This window comes from Ovis canadensis, chromosome 14 (assembly GCF_042477335.2).
Source record: "Ovis canadensis isolate MfBH-ARS-UI-01 breed Bighorn chromosome 14, ARS-UI_OviCan_v2, whole genome shotgun sequence".
Lineage (NCBI taxonomy): Eukaryota > Metazoa > Chordata > Mammalia > Artiodactyla > Bovidae > Ovis > Ovis canadensis.
In genome coordinates, this window is record NC_091258.1 from 58,462,087 (window position 1) to 58,484,836 (window position 22,750).

The 22,750-nt window shown below is 41.9% G+C and overlaps 1 protein-coding gene across 2 annotated transcripts; it reads right to left on the reverse strand.

The window, feature by feature from the left end:
• Positions 1-4,602: 4,602 nt before the first annotated feature.
• On the reverse strand, positions 4,603-21,804 carry ZNF599 (zinc finger protein 599). 2 transcript variants are annotated; one of them, XM_069549035.1, is made up of 6 exons: positions 21,392-21,804; positions 19,118-19,244; positions 17,642-17,737; positions 9,240-10,827; positions 5,580-5,663; positions 4,603-5,109 (listed from the first exon to the last, which is right to left on the reverse strand). In XM_069549035.1, exons 1-4 carry the CDS (start codon positions 21,407-21,409, stop codon positions 9,581-9,583), a joined length of 1,488 nt encoding a protein of 495 aa, XP_069405136.1. In that variant the 5' UTR covers positions 21,410-21,804; the 3' UTR covers positions 4,603-5,109; positions 5,580-5,663; positions 9,240-9,580. The 2 variants fall into 2 exon arrangements, with proteins under 2 accessions (XP_069405136.1, XP_069405135.1); XM_069549034.1 differs by lacking the exon at positions 4,603-5,109 and having other exon boundaries at positions 5,352-5,663.
• Between the last annotated feature and the right edge of the window lie 946 nt (positions 21,805-22,750).

Genomic DNA, 22,750 nt, shown 5'->3' on the forward strand with positions numbered 1-22,750 from the left:
AACACCTGAAGAGGGAAAACACTCCTTAACTTGTTCTATGAGGCCAGTATTGTTCTGATACCAAAGACAGATAAAGACTTCACAGGGAAAGATAATTACAGATGAATATCCTTTATGAATACAGATGCAAAAATCCTCAACAAAATATTAGCAAATTAAATCCAACAGCATATTAAAAGGTTTACTCACCATGAGCAAATGGAATTTACCTCAGCAATGCAAGGGTGGCTCAACATAAGAAAATTAATCAATGTAATCCTTCCCATTAATAAAATGAATGGAAAAAACCCCATTTACTCATCATGATTTATGTAGAGAAGACATCTGGAAAATCCAATAACCTTTCATGATGAAAATGCTCAGAAAACTCAAAATAGAGGAAAATTTCTTCAACATGATAAAGTTATTTGTGAAAAACCTACAGCTAAAGTCATACTCAAAGGTGAAAGACTGAAAGTTTTCCCCCTAAGACCAGAAAAACACAAGGGAGGAGACCTGCTTTCACAGTTGCTATTAAGCATTGTACTTGAAGTTCTACCCAGAGCTATAAGACAAGGGGGAAAAAAAGGTCATCTAAAGTGGAAAGGAAGTTGTAAAATGATCTCTCTCTCTCTCTTTATTATTATTATTTTTTTTTGCAGATGACATGAATCCTATACATTAAAAATCCCAAAGAATTCACAATGACTAATAAAGCTAATAAATGAATTCAGCAAAGTTGCAGGGAAAACTAACACCCCAGAATCATTACTGTACCTATAGAAGAGCAATGAACAACCCCAAAAGAAAATTAGGAAGCTCCTTGTATTTTACAACCATACCTACAAGAATAAGATACTTAGTAATAAATCTAACCAAGAAGGTGAAAGATCTGAATGCTGGAAAAAAAAAAAAGTTGAATGAAAATAAAGACCTAAATAAATGGAAAGATGTCTCATGTTCAAAGTAAAATAGGAAGTCTTAACATTGTTAAGATATCAATATTACCCAAGAGATAACACAGATTTAATGCAATTTTTATCAAAAGCCCATTTTTGCAGAAATGGGAAAGAATTCCCAAATTCATATGGAATTTCAAAGGGCCCCAAATAACTAAAAATAACCCTTTAAAAACATGTATACCATGGCAAATTCATGTTGATGTACAGCAAAACCAATACAATAATGTAAAGTAATTAGCCTCCAATTAAAATAAATAAATTTATATTAAAAAATTAAAACTTCAAAACTTAACAGAATTCCCTGGTGGTACAGTGGATAGGAAATCCGCCTGTCAATGCAGGGGACACTGCTTGGATCCCTAGTCTGGGAAGATTCCACATGACACAGAGAAACTAAGCCCCTGCAACCACAACTACTGAGCCCACAATCCAGAGGCCACAAGTTGCAACTACTGAACTCATGTGCACCACAACTATGGAGGCCTGCGTGCCCTAGAGCCTGTGCTTCACAACAAGAGAAATCACCACAATGAGAAGCCTGTGCAGAGCAATGAAGGGTAGCCCCCACTCACCACAACTAGAGAAAGCCCATGCACAGCAGTGAAGACCCAGAGCAACCAAAAATAAATAAATAAAAAGAAGTGATAACTCAGTACACATGAAAAAAACATAACACTATGGCACTAACATAAGGACAGACATACAGATTAAAGAAATAGAAGAGACAGCCCGGAAATAAACCCTCATATATACAGTCAATTTTCAACATGGATGATAAGACCATTCAAGGGGGAAAGACAATCTTTGAATAAACTGCAGAAGAGGAAATACTACCTCATTCTATGATGCCAGAATTGCACTGACACCAAAATCAGACAAAGACACTACAAGGAAAAAAACAGAAACAAAATACTATAGACCAATATCCCTTGTGAATATGGATGCAGACATACTGAGAATACTAGCGAAAGACACTTCTCCAAAATATATATATAAATGACTAACCATGGAAAAATGGTTGGCATAATTAGTCATTGCTGCTGCTGCTGCTGCTGCTGCTGCTGCTGCTGCTGCTGCTAAGTCACTTCAGTTGTGTCTGACACTGTGCAACCCCATAGACAGCAGCCCACCAGGCTCCCCTGTCCCTGGGATTCTCCAGGCAAGAACACTGGAGTGGGTTGCCATTTCCTTCTCCAGGGCATGAAAGTGAAAAGTCCAAGTGAAGTCGCTCAGTCGTGTCCTTTTACTCCTAGCAACCCCATGGACTGCAGCCTACCAGGCTCCTCCATCCATGGGATCTGCCAGGCAAGAGCACTGGAGTGGGTTGCCATTGCCTTCTCTGAATTAGTCATTAAGGAAGTGCAAATCAAACCCATAATGAATTGCTTCTTGGCTTTTTGGCTAACATTGAATGCAAAGCCACTACCAAGATGGCTATAGCAGAAAAAAGGGCGCATGGGAGGCAAACAAGTGTTGGTGAGGTTGCAGAGAAATTGAAACCCATTGCATTGCTTATGGGAATGTAAAATGGTATAACCATTGTGGGAAAAAGTATGATGGTTCCTCAAAAAGTTATATATAGAATATTTTCTGTCAATTCCAAATATATATTCAAAATACTTGAAAGCAGGGACACAATTGCTTAGGATTCAGATAACTGTTCACAGATGTTTCTACCAGTATTATTCGCAATAGCCATAAAGGCAGAAAACAACCCAAATTTTCATTAATCAGTTCAGTTCAGTTCAGTTCACTCACTCAGTCATGTCTGACTCTTTGCGACCCCATGAATCTCAGCATGCCAGGCCTCCCTGGCCATTACCAACTCCCAGAGTTCACTCAGACTCACGTCCATCGAGACAGTGATGCCATCCAGCCATCTCATCCTCGGTCATCCCCTTCTCCTCCTGCCCCCAATCCCTCCCAGTATCAGAGTCTTTTCCAGTGAGTCAACTCTTTGCATGAGGCGGCCAAAGTACTGGAGTTTCAGCTCTAGCATCATGCCTTCCAAAGAAATCCCAGGGCTGATCTCCTTCAGGATGGACTGGTTGGATCTCCTTGCAGTCCAAGGGACTCTCAAGAGTCTTCTCCAACACCACAGTTCAAAAGCATCAATTCTTCAGCACTCAGCTTTCTTCACAGTCCAACTCTCACACCCATACATGACCACTGAAAAAACCATAGCCTTGACTAGACTGACCTTTGTTGGCAAAGTAATGTCTCTGCTTTTCAATATGCTCTCTAGGTTGGTCATAACTTTTCTTCCAAGGAGTAAGTGTCTTTTAATTTCATGGCTGCAGTCACCATCTGCAGTGATTTTGGGGCCCAAACAGTCTGACACTGTTTCCACTGTTTCCACTTTTTCCCCATCTATTTCCCATGAAGTGATGGGACCAGATACCATGACCTTCATTTTTTGAATGTTGAGCTTTAAGCCAACTTTTTTGCTCTCCTCTTTCATTTTCATCAAGAGGCTTTTTAGTTCCTCTTCACTTTCTCCCATAAAGTGTCATCTGCATATCTGAGGTTACTGATATTTCTCCCGGCAAACTTGATTCCAGCTTGTGCTTCTTCCAGCCCAGCGTTTCTCATGATGTACTCTGCATAGAAGTTAAATAAGCAGAGTGAAAATATACAGCCTTGTCGGACTCCTTTTCCTATTTGGAACCAGTCTGTTGTTCCATGTCCAGTTCTCACTGTTGCTTCCTGACCTGCATACAGAATTCTCAAGAGGCAGGTCAGGTGGTCTGGTATTCCCATCTCTTTCAGAATTTTCCACAGTTTATTGTGATCCACACAGTCAAAGGCTTTGGCATAGTCAATAAAGCAGAAATAGTTTTTCTGGAACTCTCTTGCTTTTCCATGATCCAGCGGATGTTGGCAATTTGATATCTGGTTCCTCTGCCTTTTCTAAAACCAGCTTGAACATCAGGGAGTTCACGGTTCACGTATTGCTGAAGCCTAGCTTGGAGAATTTTGAGCATTACTTTACTAGCGTGTGAGATGAGTGCAATTGTGCGGTAGTTTGAGCATTCTTTTGCATTGCCTTTCTTTGGGATTGGAATGAAAACTGACCTTTTCCACTTAGCCTTCCTTATTCTTGTGAAATTAGATGCTGCGTCTTTGATTCTAACAGAAGTATGGCAACAAGGAGAATCCTAAGCAAATTATCTAAATCCCATGTAAGATCATGTATATTTCAGCCTGATTTTCAGACTGCCACAAACCATACCTGCTAGCTTTTATCTCCAAAAGAGATAGTTTTGGAACTGAGCTAACCTATCTCTATTAGGACCCACTAGTAGACAAGTTAATGGAAATTACACAAAGTTTCTAAGTGCTCACGGATTACATTGAGAAAAATCTGACTTTCTGTAAGGGTGGCAGGTTCCAATATGTAAAGAATTGCTTCATTGTTTACAATTTTATTTCTCCTTTAAAGTTGTCTTTGTAAGAATAATAGTCTCATACAGAGATTACTCAGTAATTGGTATTTATATGAGAAAATAATCAAGTCCACAATCATTTGTTGACCTTAGTTTGTTATATTATGTAATCATTTAAATTTTGTAATTGATATGGAAAATTACAACCCATTTCCTGGTTGTAAATATTAGGGGAATTGAGGCAATAAAATAAGACTCAAGACATACACACTAGAAATGTTCAAAAATATCTGAATTTTTAAATAAGTGAATGAATCAGTAGTTTACAACATGTGGTCCCTTGACCAGCAACTTCAGCATCACCTGGAAATCTATGAGAAAAAAAATTCTCAGGAGATTGTACCTGGCAGAGAGGAATATCTGAACAAAGTCCTGATAACTGGACAGACCGGGCTCTAGGGAGGGAAAGAAGATCTGTTGGGTAGAGCTAGTTTGGGATGGCTGGGAGAGCATTCACAACAGAGAGGGGAGGAAATAGAGCCTAAGATATCTTTCTGGATATAATAGGGGTTTGGATTTCCTAAGAACAAACAGGCACCCTCCCAATGCCCCAGGAACAGACGGGTCATTAAAAAGGGAACAAATGCTGGGCATGGCTATGGTACACTGAAGAGTGCATCCCACCTCCAGGAGTTAGTGTTGCAGGCATCCAGCTTGTACTGCAAGGTCTTCCAGTTTCTCCACAGGAGTCCAGAACCAGAGATTTCAGAATCTGTGTAAAACTGCACAGATTTCCCATGGTGGAAACTGATTCATATTTAAACAAACAAACAAACATAAAAAACCCTTTGGGGAGCTTTAACCCACACCTCTAGGCCAGATGTAAACTCCCAGGTAGTACCTGGTTAAAGACAGAACTGAGGGCTTGGTGCTACAGGCAATCCAATTATACTTCCACATATCAGACCAACACAAATAGAAGAAGGAAGGATAGAGATTATTATTTGTAATTGTACAGATAAGGTAGCCTTGATAAAGTTTCATTTTATTAAAACATAAAAGCCGATCAGAGTGATCACTTGAGCACCTAGGAGACATGTACGAGGACAGACCCACAGGCGCCAAAATGCAGAGAAATAAGAGAGATCTTGATGGCCCTTCTGAGGATTTCACCTTTCATAGGCATTACCAGAGTTGTCAATTTACGTAACTTTTTTGGTAAGAATGTCAGTGTCCCTACTAAAATACTTACAGAAACACAAAAATATTTCCAAATCACAATGTCTGACATCCCGTTAAAAATAAACAGTGACACACAGAAGCAGGAAAATATAACCTAAAATAAGAAGAAAAATCAATCACTTAAAACAAGGCACAGATGAAACAATTATACCCCAATAAAAAATTTTTTTAAAACAGGCACAAAACACAAAAAGATACTCATCACTGCTAATTATTGGGCTTCCCTTGTGGCTCAGCTGGTAAAGAATCCATCTGCAATGTGGGAGACCTGGGTTTGATCCCTGGGTTGGGAAGATCCACTGGAAAAGGGAAAGGCTACCCACTCCAGTATTCTGACCTAGAGAATTCCATGGACTGTATAGTCCATGGGGTAGCAAAGAGTCGGACACGACTAAGCAACTTTCACTTCACTTCACTGCTAATTATTCAGTTCAGTTCAGTTCAGTTCAGTCGCTCAGTCGTGTCCAACTCTTTGCGACCCCATGAATCACAGCACGCCAGGCCTCCCTGGCCATTACCAACTCCCGGAGTTCACTCAGACTCACGTCCATCGAGACAGTGATGCCATCCAGCCATCTCATCCTCTGTCATCCCCTTCTCCTCCTGCCCCCAATCCCTCCCAGCATCAGAGTCTTTTCCAATGAGTCAACTCTTTGCATGAGGTGGCCAAAGTACTGGAGTTTCAGCTTTAGCATCATGCCTTCCAAAGAAATCTCAGGGCTGATCTCCTTCAGGATGGACTGGTTGGATCTCCTTGCAGTCCAAGGGACTCTCAAGAGTCTTCTCCAACACCACAGAGAAATGCAAATAAAAAACACAATGTGGTAACACCTCACACCTGTCACAGTGGCTATCTCTAAAATGTCAACAAAAAATAAATGCTACATAGAAGAACAGATTTAAATGCTAATGAGACAGGCTTGCTTACAAGGCTGTTGGCAAATGAACCTATATAATGCAAATGGCTTTCAAAGCCTGACTTTGAATTATTCAAGTACTACACACAACTGTGCTATTGTGTGAATGCCAAGGGCAACTAAGTACAAACCCCTAGTGTTGTAAAGAGCCCATGTCCAGACTTGAAAAGAAAAATCTGAACCATATGACAGTCCACTGTAGGTGGAATAAAAAGTTTGAGTGATAGCAGAAACATTCTGGGACTTGTTCCACAACTGCTCATCCAAGAAACTGAATGCTATTTCCAGTGCAAAAACCTTGCCTCCAAGGTTTAATTAATTTTGGATAATGCCCCAATCCATTGCCATGAAGAAGTTGAAAACGCCCACTCCAACCTAGATGTTCTTTTCATGCCCCTAAATTCTATGTTATCCAACCACTCAATCAGAGCATAATAAAAGTACAACATAAGGGAGCTTTTTAGCAAAAGTCTCAACACCAACAAAGAAATCACCAGGCTGGACTACTGGGTGTCTTAGTATATGCACTGTAACTGTGTTGGCGCAACCTGGGATAATTAATAAGCAGACTACTATCATTAACTGCTGGGGAAATGCTTGGCTAGACTGCCTGAAAATTTTCTGACTTAAAGGTGTTACAGAAAATATAAAGGACAGTGTCAAACACATAATGCATATCACAAAACATATAAGTAAAAAAGACTTCAAATGATATGATGGAAGATGTGGAAGAAACTTTGGCAGAGAAGTAAGTAGAAACCACCAACTAAGACCTGGAAGAGAAGGCAAAACAAAGCATCGTCCTCTCCTTTGGTTTTCCTGGGTCAAGCCAAGGTCAAGACATTTACCCACTTCAGTGCACTCCCCTATCACACATCCTGCTGTTCTACCAAAATTAGAGTCTTAGTTAGTTAATATTTGTTTAATCTTTTTTCTAGAACTTTCTTCGCATGATCTACGGTACAACATAGTGTACTATACACTGTTTATGTGTTTACTGTATAGCAGTGCTGCATATATGTATTGTTTGTGTATGTTGGAGTGAAAAGAGTAAAAGCAGTACAGTAACAACAGAATATACAAAAATGATGTCACTGAAGTATTTTTAATACAATGAAATATTGGATGTAACTTCTCAGAAACATTTATTAAATAAGGTGTTCTAAAACAAACCAAAAAAATTCCATAGAGGATTACGTATTGATTGGTTGATGAAAATGTGAACAGATGCTCACAGGTACCTAAATCTGTATTGCCGCTAGAAGCAATGGTTCAGTATTCACTAATTCAGTGTTTATGGTGAACTTATAGAGGAGAAATATCAATAACCTCAGATATGCAGATGACACCACCCTTATGGCAGAAAGTGAAGAGGAACTAAAAAGCCTCTTGATGAAAGTGAAAGAGGAGAGTGAAAAAGTTGGCTTAAAGCTCAACATTCAGAAAACGAAGATCATGGGATCTGGTCCCATCACCTCGTGGGAAATAGATGGGGAAAAACAGTGAAGACAGTGTCAGAATTTATTTTGGGGGGCTCCAAAATCACTGCAGATGGTGATTGCAGCCATGAAATTATAAGACGCTTACTCCTTGGAAGAAAAGTTACGACCAACCTAGATAGCATATTCAAAAGCAGAGACATTACTTTGTCAACAAAGGTCTGTCTAGTCTAGGCTATTGGTTTTCCAGTGGTCATGTATGGATGGGAGAGTTGGACTGTGAAGGAAGCTGAGTGCCGAAGAATTGATGCTTTTGAACTGTGGTGTTGGAGAAGACTCTTGAGAGTCCCTTGGACTGCAAGGAGAGCCAACCAGTCTATTCTAAAGGAGATCAGCCCTGGAATTTCTTTGGAGGGAATGATGCTGAAGCTGAAACTCCAGTACTTTGGCCACCTCATGCGAAGAGTTGACTCATTGGAAAAGACTCTGATGCTGGGAGGGATTGGGGGCAGGAGGAAAAGGAGACGACAGAGGATGAGATGGCTGGATGGTATCACTGACTCGATGGACATGAGTTTGAGTGAACTCCAGGAGTTGATGATGGACAGGGAGGCCTGGTGTGCTGTGATTCATGGGGTCGCAGAGAGTCGGACACGACTGAGCCACTGAACTGAACTGAACTGAACTGAACTGTAGACTATAACCACCATGATTAACAAGAACTGATTGCATATGATGTATGTATATGTATTTTAAGACTCAGGCCTTATGTTCAATGGTAGACATGATAATGACATGTTATATGTCAATGTTTTGTAACAAATAACTATCAATAAACGTTACCAGAGCTAACATCCCAATGGTCCAACTCTCCTGACTATGGATATTAAAAAATACATAAAGGGGATGAGGCCTTAGATCTCTCCCCTTGCAGCTCCTCCTCTGCCCGCACACAAATGACAAATTGTCATAAGCTTGGCAGGGAGATTGGGAAAAAGACACAAGTGTATTTCTCTTTCCTTTCTCTTCTACATCTCTCTAAATGCTCTTGAGATGGATTTGTAATAAACATAGGAAGAACTGTTGCTGACATTTTCCCCAAATGCATGACAACCACTGAGTCTCCCTTATGGATTCTCAGATGTAGTGTAAAGCTGTAGCCAGTGTCAATTTCTAGTATGACCCTTCAGACGACCTGCCACAGAAAGCTTTCAAAGAGATGATAATTAGTGTTTCTCTTCTGACACTGAGTAAGATATTTCTCTGGCCAAAAGACTTCCCTGAATAGTTATATTCAAAAGGAAAGGTACTTACCTGTATGAGTTCACCTAAATTGCCTAAAGTGAGCAAACTTGCACAAGGCCTTCCTCCATCTTCTAAACTCTGGTGTGACTCTTTTGATGGTGAGTGAAGGATGAACTGTGGCTGAAGGCCTTCCCACATTCACCACATTCAAAGGGTTTCTCTCCAGTGTGAGTTCTCACATGTTGAGTTAAGGCAAAATTGTCACAAAAGGCCTTCTCGCATTCTTTGCACTCATAGGGCTTTTCTCCAGTGTGAATCCTATTATGCCGAACAAAATTTGCAGGTTGGGTAAAGGCCTTTCCACATTCTCTGCATACATAAGGCTTTTCCCCAGTGTGAATCCTCATGTGTCAAGTAAAGGAAGAGCTATAGTAAAAGGCTTTTGCACATTCTTTACACTCCAAAGGTTTTTTCCCACTATGAGTCCTATTGTGTCTGATAAAAACAGAATGGTGTGTAAAGGCCTTTCCACATTCACTGCATTCATAGGGTCTCTCACCAGTGTGAATCCTCATGTGTTGAATTAAGGAAGAGCTGTCACAAAATGCTTTCCCACATTCTTTGCACTCAAAGGGCTTCTCTCCAGTATGTGCCCTCTTATGCCGGATGAAAGTAGATCTATGAGTAAAGGCTTTTCCACACTCACTGCACTCATAGGGTTTCTCTCCAGTGTGAATCCTCATATGTTGAGTGAAGGATGAGTTGAGGCAGAAAGCTTTTCCACATTCTTTGCACAAAAAGGGTTTTTCTCCCGTGTGGGTCATATTATGCTGGATAAAAGTGGACCGGTGAGTGAAGGCCTTTCCACATTTGCTGCACTCATAGAGTTTCTTTCCAGTGTGAATCCTCATGTGTTGAGCAAAGGAGGAGCTGTAGTAAAAGGCTTTCCCACATTCCTTGCACAAAAAGGGCTTTTCTCTAGTGTGAGTCACATTATGCTGGATGAAAGAGGAGCGATGGGTGAAAGCTTTACCACATTCTTTGCACTCATAGGGTTTATCTCCACTGTGAATACGCTGGTGCTCTGTGAGGTGAGACCTGCGTTTGAAGGCCTTCCCACACTCGATACACTTGTATGGCTTTTCCCCAGTATGAAACCTCATATGTCGAATGAAGTCTGCCATATAACGAGAGGCTTTCCCACATTCACTGCATTCATAAGGCTTCACTCCAGCATGAATCTGTTGATGCCGAATAAGGGCCCAATTCTTGCTGAAATCTTTGCCACATTCCTTGCACTTATAGAGGTTATTCCTTGCATCAACAACCAGGTCTTTTCCTGGTTCTTGGGAATCACATTCATGCGGAGCATCTTGTGTAGTGACTTGCTCCTGTAAAATCCCTAAACAAAGACTATCATCTGTCTCAAAGTCATCATGTTTATGGCTCAACTTCCTCAGGCATGTCTCCTTGTGGGGGTCTGCTCCTGGCCTCCAGTTCCCTTCTTGCACTTCTGACAGTTTTTCCTGATACCTTGCTTGCCCCAGCCAGGAATCCCTTGAGGTGCCATGTGTCACCTGTTCCTCAAAAGGGGCTTCCTCAGTGAGGGCCAGCTGAGAAGCAGTAAGCTCTGTGGTCTTGGGGTTTGATTTTTCACCTGAAGGAGATCCAATATAACAAAAGAGCCTATTAGTGATGTCAACACAGAACAAAATAAATGACCACTTTAGTGGAAGAATGAAGATGAAAATAAAGCCTCTACCATCTACGGCATTTTTACATCTCTTAAACCCTGGTTTAAAATATCTTTCTTTACTAATCCTTGGGTTCTTGACATCTTTAAAAGGTAACCCAAGGAGAAAAGCTGTAGCAGGGAACAGAAAATCTGTAGTGGAGACTCCACCTCAATCTCCAGAGTGGGGAAGGGTGGGCAGAGTAATAATGACTGTGTTCCAATATCTCATGCTACTATGACAACACAGAGAAGGTGAACCTAACTTGGCCCAGATGGCAGACAGAAAGAGGTCAGTGGAGGCTACAAGGACAAGGTGCTACATTAGCTTATCTCCAAAGGTGCGTAGGAATTCCCTGACAGAGGAATTAGGAGAAAAACTGTATTAGACAACTGAAACTTCAAAGGGTCAGGGTCTTAAAAGAATACTGAATGCCAGGCGAAAAGAAAAGAATGACAGGATGGTGGAGAGGGAGGCAGAGACAGAGGAGAAATAAAATCTTAGGATTCTGGACTGTGCGAAAGTTGTGGGGAGTCAGAGATAAGTAACTGGGTGGATATATTCAGTCTACTATACCTGAGTAAAGACTCGGTGAACAGACTGAAATAGATAACATTTAGATAACTAGAAAACATATCACACTAATAAAGATTTATTTGAAAAGAGATTAATAATATAAAATTGCCAATTTCCCTCAAATTCATTATAAATTTAATACAACTTGGGGTAAATCTCAATAGGGTTTTTCACAGTTAAGGGCAACCTGATTGTGGAAAATATATAAAAGAACAGAGACCAGGATATCTCTGAAGAAGAATAAAGCAAAAGGACTTGCTCTTTGAGGAATTAGGATGATGATGAAATCATATATAACAGAGTAGTGTGATGCAGCCTAGATATAATATAAGCTGTCAAAGTGTCAAAGGTAAAAACAGAGTTAGGAGCTCTGAAATGTGTATATGGAATTTGCTCAACATATGAGGATTCACACAATTTTGATATATGACAGAAGTAGCAGAGAGGCCAGTGGGAATAAGAAAAGACTATTTAATAAATGGCTGTAGAAAAATCATTTGCCACAATGAAGGAAAATGAAGTTGTATTTCTACCTTGCACAAAGCAAAAAATTAACTCCAGATTGATTAAGACTTGTCAGAAGCTAAAGATTAAAAAGTTTTAATAAATAGTGAAAATGACTATCTTTTAGATCTTGGGGAAAAGGAAGAATTTAAAAACAAGATATAGAAACATTCACTATAAAAGACTAATCAACATGACTAACGTTTTAAAAGGCAATCCAAGAAAAATGGCCATGTTAACATCAGACCTTCATTAACACCAGATAACACTGATGACAGAGCAAAGAAAATGGGACCAAAAGGGACATTATATAATGACAAAAAGATCAAGCCACCAGGAAGACATAATAACCCTAAATCTGTATGTACCAAATATCAGAGCCTCAAAACATACAAACTAAAAACTGAGCTGAAAGGAGAAATACCCAAAATCACAATTACAGCTGGAGACTTCAACACTTCACACCCAAAATGAAAACGGAACCATGCTATGAACTGACATTTCACAGAAGATATGTACTGACTAATCAACATATGAAGAGGTACTCAAATTTCTTAAATATGAGGGAAGGGCAAATTAAGACCACAATGAGAGACTATTTTATATTCACCTGATTGAAAACACCTTTCAAGTGTTAGAGATCCATGGAATTGTTCATACAGGGGAAGTGAAGTGTAAGTGGGTATAAATAATCATGTTAGAACACAATAGGGCATCATCTAGTAAAGTTCTCCTTTTGCTTAATTTATAATTCCCAAATTCCAGTCCTAGGCATATTCTAAGAGAAATTCCTACACTTTTTTATGAGAATACACACATGTGAATTTTCATGGCTCCACTGTGTATGGGTACAAAAAATTGGAAACAAGAAAATTTCCATGAAAATGGATGAATACATGGTGTTATATAAACGACTATTGGAGAAAAAAAATGAGTGAACTATAGCTGTGTGCATGTTCAGTCGCTAAGCTGTGTCTTGCCTCTCTGCAACCCCATGGACCGTAGCCTGCCCGGCTCCTCTGACCATGGGATTTCCCAGCTAAGAATACTGGAGTGGGTTGCCGTTTCCTTCTCCAGGGGATCTTCCTGACCCAGGCAAGGGATCTTCCGAACCCATGTCTCCTGCATTGGCAGGCGGGTTCTTTACTGCTGAGCCATCAGGGAAACTGAATTATAGTTATATGCATCATGAATCTCAGTAACATACTATTGAATGAAAAGTACAAATCCTATAAGACAACATAAACAGATACTTTTTATAATGTTCAAATAAAAAAGCAAAATATACACAGGAGTACAATGAAACAATTTTTTTTGAGAATGTCAGTTTTTCATGACATTATAAAAATGATATCTTAAATTTATTTTTTAGCAATTTTTACTTATGGTAAAATAAACATAACATACAATGTACCATTTTGAGATGAAACAATCTTAAAAAGTAATGGATAAAATAATTAGATAAAGTAGATGAATTCCTTAAAAGACTCAAATTACCAAAACTGACACAAGAAAAAACAGACTATCTGAATAGCCCTTTATTTATTCAAAAGACAAATTCTGTGATGGACTGAATGTTTGTGTTCCCCAAAATTCATGTACTGAAGCCCTAATTGCCAATGTATTTGGAGGTAGGGCCTGGCCTTTACAGAAATAATTAAGGTTAAGTGAGGTCATAAAAGCAGACCTGAGAGGATCACATCCTTATAATAAGAGACACCAAAGACTTCTCCCTCTCTTCCCCACCACCACACACCACATAGGAAAGGCTGTGGTCCCTGTCTTCGTATAAGAACACTAATCCCATCATGGGTGCTCCATTCTCATGACCTCATCTCAACCCAATCACCACCCAAAGGGCCAGAATCATCACACTGGGGCATTAGGGATTCAACATACAGATTTTGGGAAGACACAGGCGTTCAGTTCATAACAAGGTGACATGAGAAAAAGTACATGGCAAATGTTCTGTAAATTGTAGACCACTATCTCTTATCGTTATTATAGTTGTTACATTGGTTAATCAGAATGTCAGCAATAACCTGTGAGAACATTTTTTTCAGTACTGCAGTGCTGAGAAATACCACTACTGGGCCTCAAAGAGTGAAAGGGGCAGACACCATCTGCTCACAAGTATGTGAAGCAATGAGGGATCTTACATATAGCTGGTGGGAATGTGACATGGTGCAGTCACTCTGAAACTGACTGGTAGTTCCTATTAAAGCTAATCATATAACTACACCATGATCCAACCAGTCCACTCATATGTATACTCCCAACAGAAATGCGTGCTTATAGGCAACAAAAAATATGGTTAAGAATATTCATAGCAGCATTCTCCATAATATTCTGAAAAGTCAAATGTCCATTGACAGGAACACAGGTATGTGTGATCTATTAATTCACTGAGCTATTGCACAGTGAGAAACTAACTCCAAATAAATGCAACCACATGGATAAATTCCAGAGCCATAATGATTATCAAAACAAGACCGGCAGGGCCATATTGTGCACTGTGGGGTTCCATTTATAAACCTTCAAAACTAATCTATGGGACTTCCTTGGTGGTCCGTAGCTGACTCCAAGCTTGCAATGCAGGAGGCCTGGGTTCAACACCTGGTCAGGGGACTAGACCCCATATGCTGCCACTAAGAGTTCGCATGCCATAACTAAAAGATTCCACGTGCTGCAACTAAGACCTGATGCAGCCAAATAAATAAATAAATGAATATTAAAAAAAAAAACCACCCTAAATCTATAGTGACAGAGTCTAAATACTGGTTAATTTTGTAGAAGGGGATATTAACAGGAGGGAAGCACAAGAAGCCTCAGAGGTGCTGGAAATACTGCATGTCTTGACACTTGCAGTGGATACGCTGGTTTATATATATGTAAAATTTCATAATGATGGACCTTTAAGATTTATACATTTACTATGTATAAATTACACCTCAGTACAAAAATTCAAGGAAATATTGACTAGTAAAGGAGAGGTCTGTGTAGATGTCTCTTCTGAGAATGAGAAAAGTCCTCTAGAAAGCTTGGTTGTTCAGCTGAAACAGAGTCAACAACTTTTGGATGTTGTTGGAGAGCCAAGAGCACTTTTTTTTTTAATGTTTCCCACAATTGCAAGAAACTTCAGCATGTTTTTTTCTGTTGAGCAGAGAGAAGATGCAGATATAGAAGAGGGAGGAAATAAATGAAGAAGCATGTTCTCTGACGCAGTGGACAGACTCCTGTATGGTTTCCCATAATCCCTTCCTCATGGTGTTCCCACAGTTTTGATACCCTCTGCCTGAATCCTGGGCTTCCCAGGTGGCACTAGTGGTAATGAACCTGCCTACCAATGCAGGAGACATAAGAAACATGGATTCAATCCTGAGTCAGGAAGATCCCATGGAGAAGGAAATGGCAACCTGCTCCAATATTCTTGCCTGGAAAATCCCAGGGACAGAGGGGCCTGGTGGGCTGTAATCCATGGGGTCACAAAGAGCTGGACACAACTGAAGTGACTTAGCATGCACACATGCTGAATCCTAGCAAAATTTACTTCTAAAGAATAGAATATAACAAAGGCAGTAGAATGTAAGATGTAACAGATAAAGTATATGTGTGGAACCTCTCTTGCTAGAATCTCTTACACCATTACTTGACCTAAAGAAGTAAGCTGATGTGTTGTAAACTGCCTACAACTACAGCTTTGCAGGGGATCAAGCTAAGCTGTGCCTAGATTTCTGATCCACAGATGAGATAATAAATGAGTGATATTTTAATATTAAATGAGTGATTTTTATTCACTCATTGCAATCTGGCAATAGATAACTAAGACATCTGAGAAGGTAGGTGAAGGTATGACCTAGACTCTGCTAGGGGGATCAGCCATGGCCAGGGATGAGAACTCTTCTGTAGAGGTGAGAAAGAAGCTGCAGGGATAAGTCAGTAAGGGTTAAAAAGCAAGAAAAACAAGGGAACAGCCTTTATTTTCTGAATGAACTGGGTCATATGTTGAGATCTCAATGACTGGGGAGGCGGTGATGTTTGGAATAAGGTAAAAGTGGACAGGGGAGTGGATGTGAGACATAGAGCTGATGATGAGGGGACGATGTTAGCATCATGCAGGCAAAAGATGATTACAGCCTAGGCTAGGGTGATAATGATGGAACTCATGGAACTGGTGGAGGTGACAGATTCAGGAGAAACGTGATGAAATATGATCAAGATTCAGGAATGGCTGCATCATGGGCATGATGAAAATGGAGGTGTTGTTCAAGTTTGTTTTTGGTTTTCTCAACTTCTTGAACAGCAAGACCATTGACTGAAATGGGGAGATGAGAGGAGTGGGCAAGATCTTGAGATCCTTCTTAGGCATGATGGGTATGAAGTGCCTTTGAAACCTCCAAGTGAAGATGTAGAACTGTAGAAAGCGGTGAAGATTTGAGACAGACTCAGTGGACTGAGGAGGGGCTGGCCAGAGATACTCACTGGCTGGCTGAGCAACCTGAGGGAACCCAAGAGGGGAGCGATCACAAATCTACATTTATGCTAGCCACACATTTGATGCGGGGCTGACAGAGGCAAACATCCTCTTAAGATTTTACAAGACAGGAAAGCAAGAGAATGACAAGGCTAGGGATTGCTTCTGAATATCTCATTTACAAATGGAAGCATGGATGCCTGAAGGGCTGTACGGTACAGATAAATGATTGACTAGAGGTGGAAAAGAGTGAGATGCAAAGTAGAGTTAGAGGCAGTAATCTGCAGAAAAATAAATGACTCTTTTCTGAATCCAGAAGGTAGTTTGAGATACCATTAGTCACTATTCATTATGAGTAATAATACATGAATATTGTTAAGTCACTTACTTTGGGTCAGGCAATGGAAGGTGAATGGAAGTGACTATGTGAGCAAGTGGGTATGACTACTCCCCTTCTCTCCTATTCCTTTTGGCCAGTTGGATGATGTCAGGGCAATCTTACAGCCACATGCTGACAATAGAATATACCTGGTCCCTAAATAGATAAGTGGCACAGAATTTGCCTGCAGACCCACATTATGTGTGTATGTGCTCAGTTGCTCAATCATGTCTGACTCTTTGCAACCCTATGAACTATAGTCCGCCAGGCTCTTCTACCTATGGAATTTTCCAGGCAAGAATACTGGAACAGGTTGTCGTTTCCTACTCCAGGGGATCTTCCCAACCCAGGGATCAAACCAGTGTCTCACGTGTCTTCTGCACTTGCACGCAGATTCTTTACAACTGCGCCACTTGGGAATCCTGACCACATTATACCGTGGCACAAATGAGAAAAACAAGTCTTGCTGAGCCACCAAGATTTTGGAGCTTATTTCTTACAGCAGACAGCACCCACTTAGCTTAACTTGAATGTCAAAGGCACAAGAAGATCATACAACTTCCCCAGGGTCCTGATGCTTCTGAATGGCCAAGTATAGAGTCTGTCTCTTACTTAGGATAGCAAATTTCAACCCCAGTAAAGGCAAAGAGTGTGATAGGATTGGGAAGACAGAGGAAACACAGTTAAAAGGACTCCATGATCACCCAAGAACCCCAGAAAGCTACAGAAAGAAACTGCCCATGGAAAGGGACACTGCCCACTCAATGGGGCTCACTGGCAGTCTGCCAGCTGCCATGCCACTCACCTATACAGGTGTTTCCAGAGAGGCCTCTCTTTACTGTCCACAGTTCTGGCCCATACTCCAGTAGCTGAATCAGCTCTGCCTCAGGAACAGGATGCCCTGTACATGGAGAAATAAATGGGGCAAAGACAAAAAGGAAAATCTCACATATACAGGAGTGAACACCTTGAACATACCACTATGCAACCCCAAAGGGGACACCTCCTTCCAGAAGTCTTTCCCTAATTAAATTAGCAAGAGTCAACCATCCCATGCTTCAGAACTACTTAGACACATCTGGTTCTAAACACAGAACAAATTAAACCAAATTAAACTGTCTTTATGTCTGGGCATAAAGACAGTACTGGTTGTTTTCAAACCTCACCAGGTGATTCTGGTGTCCAAGGATGGCTGAAAACACTAGACTAAATCAACTGATAATCAGTTGTCTGAGGAAGGCCATGACCTAAAACTGCTACCCACTGTGAAGAAAAATCCAGTTTGGGAAGATGGGGCTGAATGTGGGGACTTGCTACCCTATTTGTTGCTACACCATCCTGTGGCCACTTCAGGGATGCTGGCCCAATGACCTGGACCAAAGAGAGAAAGCAAACAAACAGAGAACTAGGTTGGGAGGTACCAACCCAGGAGCGAGCACCACCACAGGGCTTCTCATTAGGTGAAGTAATAAACTTTCTTCAGGGTGAAATTTGTATGATGTGGTTTTCTGGCACATGCAGCCAAATATATTTTGCCAAATGTGAAGGTTTAAAGATAGGAGGATTCTGAAGAGAAGTCAATGACTTAGGCAGCAGGACCACAGAAACTCTGATTAGAAAATCCTGTACTGCAAGCCAGAGTGCACCCAGCTGTCACTTAGCAAATGTTCACTGAGGTCTGCTCTATATCTGGCACTGAGGTCAGTAAGGAGGCAGGGGGAAAGGTGAACCAGATCTTCCTTTGTCTCTGCTGGACCTGAGCTCCCTGCCCACTCAGGGAACTGGCTTGTGTTTGTTCCTCCACTTGGAATACTATTCCCCAGATGCCTCCTTTCAATAACTATTCACAATTGTCACATAACACTATAGTTACTTCACTGAAGACTGACCTCCTGGGGGAGACTATATGGAAGAACATTTGGGATTTATTATTTTGTACAATTTTATTGCGCAATTTGTATATGATTATATTTGTATGTAATTTGTATAATTTTGTGTATTATTATGCATAATTTATTATATATAACAAATACCTATATGGCACTTTCTAAGTTCCCAGTTCTACTCTACACACTTTAAAGATATTAGTTCGCTGGGGCTAAGTGAAAGGGTTACTACTAACATAATAAAATAAAAATAATCATGAGGCGGTCAGACCAGAACAGGCTGAGGCTGGAGGGAGAAGCAAAGGCAGGTTCTTCAGGTCTTCTTAACCGACCACGCTCAGAGAGAGGGTGGAACAAAAGAGGTTCTGGGTACCACATGTGAGGTGAGGCCTTACCCAGTGAGACCAGGAGGCCACAAGTCTCCAACATCACCTCCTGGTACAAGGTCCTCTGGGCCAGGTCTAGATGTCTCCATTCCTCCCCAGTGAAGGTTATGGCCACATCTTCAAATGATATCAATGCCTGCAAAGACAAACAGAGAGGGTGCGGTGACTGTATGGCTATTAAATTAGAGCCTACTGCTTGGTTAGTGACAGAAACTCAGAGAGACCCAAGGCCTGAATCCCTGAGTATCTCCTGAGAACCCAGCTCTGTGCTGGGTTCAAGAGGGAGGTAGATGGTGCTGTAGATGGACTACAAATAGCGTGAGAGAGAAAAGCCACCTATATGGGAATCCACTGGAGAGTGATGCAAAACAAAAGTAATCTTGTGTGGACTGTGAGTCCGTTACTGTAATTCAAGCAAGGATAAGAGCAGTGGCAGCTGAGCCTCACTGGTCTGCCCTCTATGCCTGCACCTCAGGGCTTTGCTGCTGCTGCTAAGTCGCTTCAGTCGTGTCCGACTCTGTGCGACCCCATAGACAGCAGCCTACCAGGCTCCCCTGCCCCGGGATTCTCCAGGAAAGAACACTGGAGTGAGTTGCTATTTCCTTCTCCAATGCATGAAAGTGAAAAGTGAAAGTGAAGTCACTCAGTCGTGTCCAACCCTCAGCGACCCCATGGACTGCAACCTTCCAGGCTCCTCCATCCATGGGATTTTCCAGACAAAAATACTGGAGTGGGGTGCCATTTAGATGCTGTGTTAAAGCAATTGAAAGTATCTAGGTCTGCACCTAAACTTCTTGGGATTTAAATTCAACCTTTTGAATCAAAACACGCTAATTTCTTTGAGCCTCAATTTCCACATCAATACAATAGTCCCAACTTCACCAGGTTCTTGCAGAGATTAAAGTGAAAATGTTCATAAAGCAAACAAGTGCAGTGCCCAGCACTTGTCAGTGCTCAGTGTGTATTTGTGAATTTCTTTAATTCTCTCACAGCCCATAAGGTTAACACCATCACTGTCTCCATTTCACAATCAGCAAATGGGGGCTCAAAGTCAAGCTGCCCAGAGTAACATGTCTAATGAGAAGGGACAAGATTTGAACCCAGGTCCCTGTGGTCCAGCCACGACAGGGGATTTAGATTTGATCTAGGTATCATGGCAGCTCCAGAAGGTAGAATCTTTCATTCATCAACCACTTACTGAACACTTGGTACAGGTCCTGCATTTTTCTAAGGCTGGGGACAGGAGCTCCCATATCCCTGACAAGGAACTAAATAAATAAGCAAAATAAAGTCATATGGCCTTACGGGCTCCGAAATCAAGAAAAATAAGATGACTACAGAGATTACAGGAGACTTTAGATGGGTCAATCAGGAAGACCTCTCTGAGCAGATGTGGAACAAGGCTGGAATGAATTAGGGAGCAAGCCAGGAAAAATGGATAAACAAGCAAAGTTCTGAAGGTCATCAGAGCTATGTTGACAGCAAACAAAGTGGTGTGCTGAAGAATAACTTAGGGCCTGTCCATGTGTTTACATCCCTTGAGACACAACATTCCTATGCACTGTCATTAATGAAAACTGTAATGGATTCACTTTTGAAATATAAATAAATGTGTTGGGGAAATGGAAACCGTCAGTGGCAAGCCAATGGACTTGTACCCAGATGGTACCCTCAAAGAGAAATCCAGTGACAGGCTTGTCTTCTGCTCTGTCCAGGGAACTTCTACTCCTGTTAGAGGAGCAGCCAATTCCAGAAACACTGCTCCCACCCCACTGCTCTCCAGGCTGTCTCATCTGTCTCCCAGTTCTCAGCTGCGCTGAGGCGGGAGGCAGGGATGGCTGAGGGTCAAACTCCACCTGGGGTGAGCCTGAGACAACAGCAGGACCAGGAGAGCCCTTCTCCAGAAACAACATCCAGAGTGATGCTCTCTGGGTTGTGCTGAGCACTCAAGGACACACGCCACAAGCATATCCTCTCCAGTTCCTCCGACCAAGAGACAAAAGTTGTTAATACTTCAATTTTAGACCCGAGGGAATAGAGGCCAAGGGCCGTGAATCCATAAGCTTAGAGCCAATTATGGGTGCCTCTCTTTACAACGCTTGGCCTGGATTCAGAACCCTGGGTTGGAACTGATGAGTACTGTCGTCCCCACACCCCATTTTCACCGAACCTCCAGATCCAAGCGTATTAAGACTGAAAGGTGGAGAGGCCCGGAATTCCCTATATCACAGAGTGGCACTATGCGGACCGCGACCCCAGCGCACTTGGGCGCCCTCCACTCACCAGCGCCGGCGCCGCCATGGGGCCCGTGGGCAGAGCGGGACGGCGGGAGGCGGTGACAAAAGCAGGTAGAGCGGGCTTAGCCGACCCGAGGCCAGCCCTGCACGGAAGTATCTGGGACCTGAGTGTCCACGGTGTGGAATGCGCATAAGGCCCGCGGAGCCGCCTCTGGGAGCTGTGGGGACGGAGGGCTGGGAGCTCGAATGCTCGGCTGACAACCCGTTCCAAGCGGGGTCACTGTTCACACAAAAGTGTGACGGTGGGTTCTAGTCTCCTCACGGCTTTTTGCTCGGTATAGAAGACCTTTTTCCGTGGAGCGGTCAATGTCCAGCGCTCCAGGAGAGGAAGCCCGTAAAGCTAGACAGATCGCTTGTAAACTACATCCCAATACTAGACCAAGAAGCCCCGCCCAAGCTGCCACCACTGCCCGCCTCCGCTTTACGTCACTGGCTCAGCGCCCAAGGCCGTCATTGGAGACACTGCCTTCTGGGTAATGTAGTTTCTGACTTCATCCTGGTGAACCAAGGAGCTCACTTCTGGTTTTCTATGGAAACTGTGTCTTAAGGTTCCATGGCATCTGATCCTATCACTTCATGGCAAATAGATGGGAAAACAATGGAAACAGTGACAGACTTTATTTTCTTGCGCTCCAAAATCACTGCAGATGGTGACTGCAGCCATGAAATTAAAAGACACTTGCTCCTTGAAAGAAAAATTAAGACAAACCTAGACAGTGTATATAAAAAGTAAAGATATCATTTTGCCAACAAAGGCCCCTATAGTCAAAGCTATGGTTTTTCCAGTAGTCATGTATGGGATGTGAGAGTTGGACCATAAAGAAGGGCGAGCACCAAAAAATTGATGCTTTCAAACTGTGGTGTTGCAGAAGACTCTTGAGAGTCCTTTGGACTGCAAGGAGATCAAATCAACCCTGAATATTCATTGGAAGGACAGATGCTGAAGCTGAAACTTCAGTACTTTGGCCACTGATGGGAAGACCCAACTCATTGGAAAAGACCTTGATGCTAGGAAAGATTGAAGGCAGGAGGAGAAGGGGATGACAGAGGACAAAATGGTGGGATGGCATCACCAACTCAATGCACATGAGTTTGAGCAAACTCTGGGAGATGTTGAAGGACAGGGAAGCCTGGCATGCTGCAATCCGTGGGGTCACAAAGAGTCAGACATGACTGAGCCACTGAACAAGGTTCCAAAGGAGGGCACAGCCTCACTTCCTCTTGAAGGCAAGGCACATTGATTTCCTTGGCCCTTCAGGCAATGCCCCGCCCTTAAAGGGCTCTAAGTGAAGTGAAGTCGCTCAGTCATGTCCGACTCTTTGCGACCCCATGGACTATAGCCTAC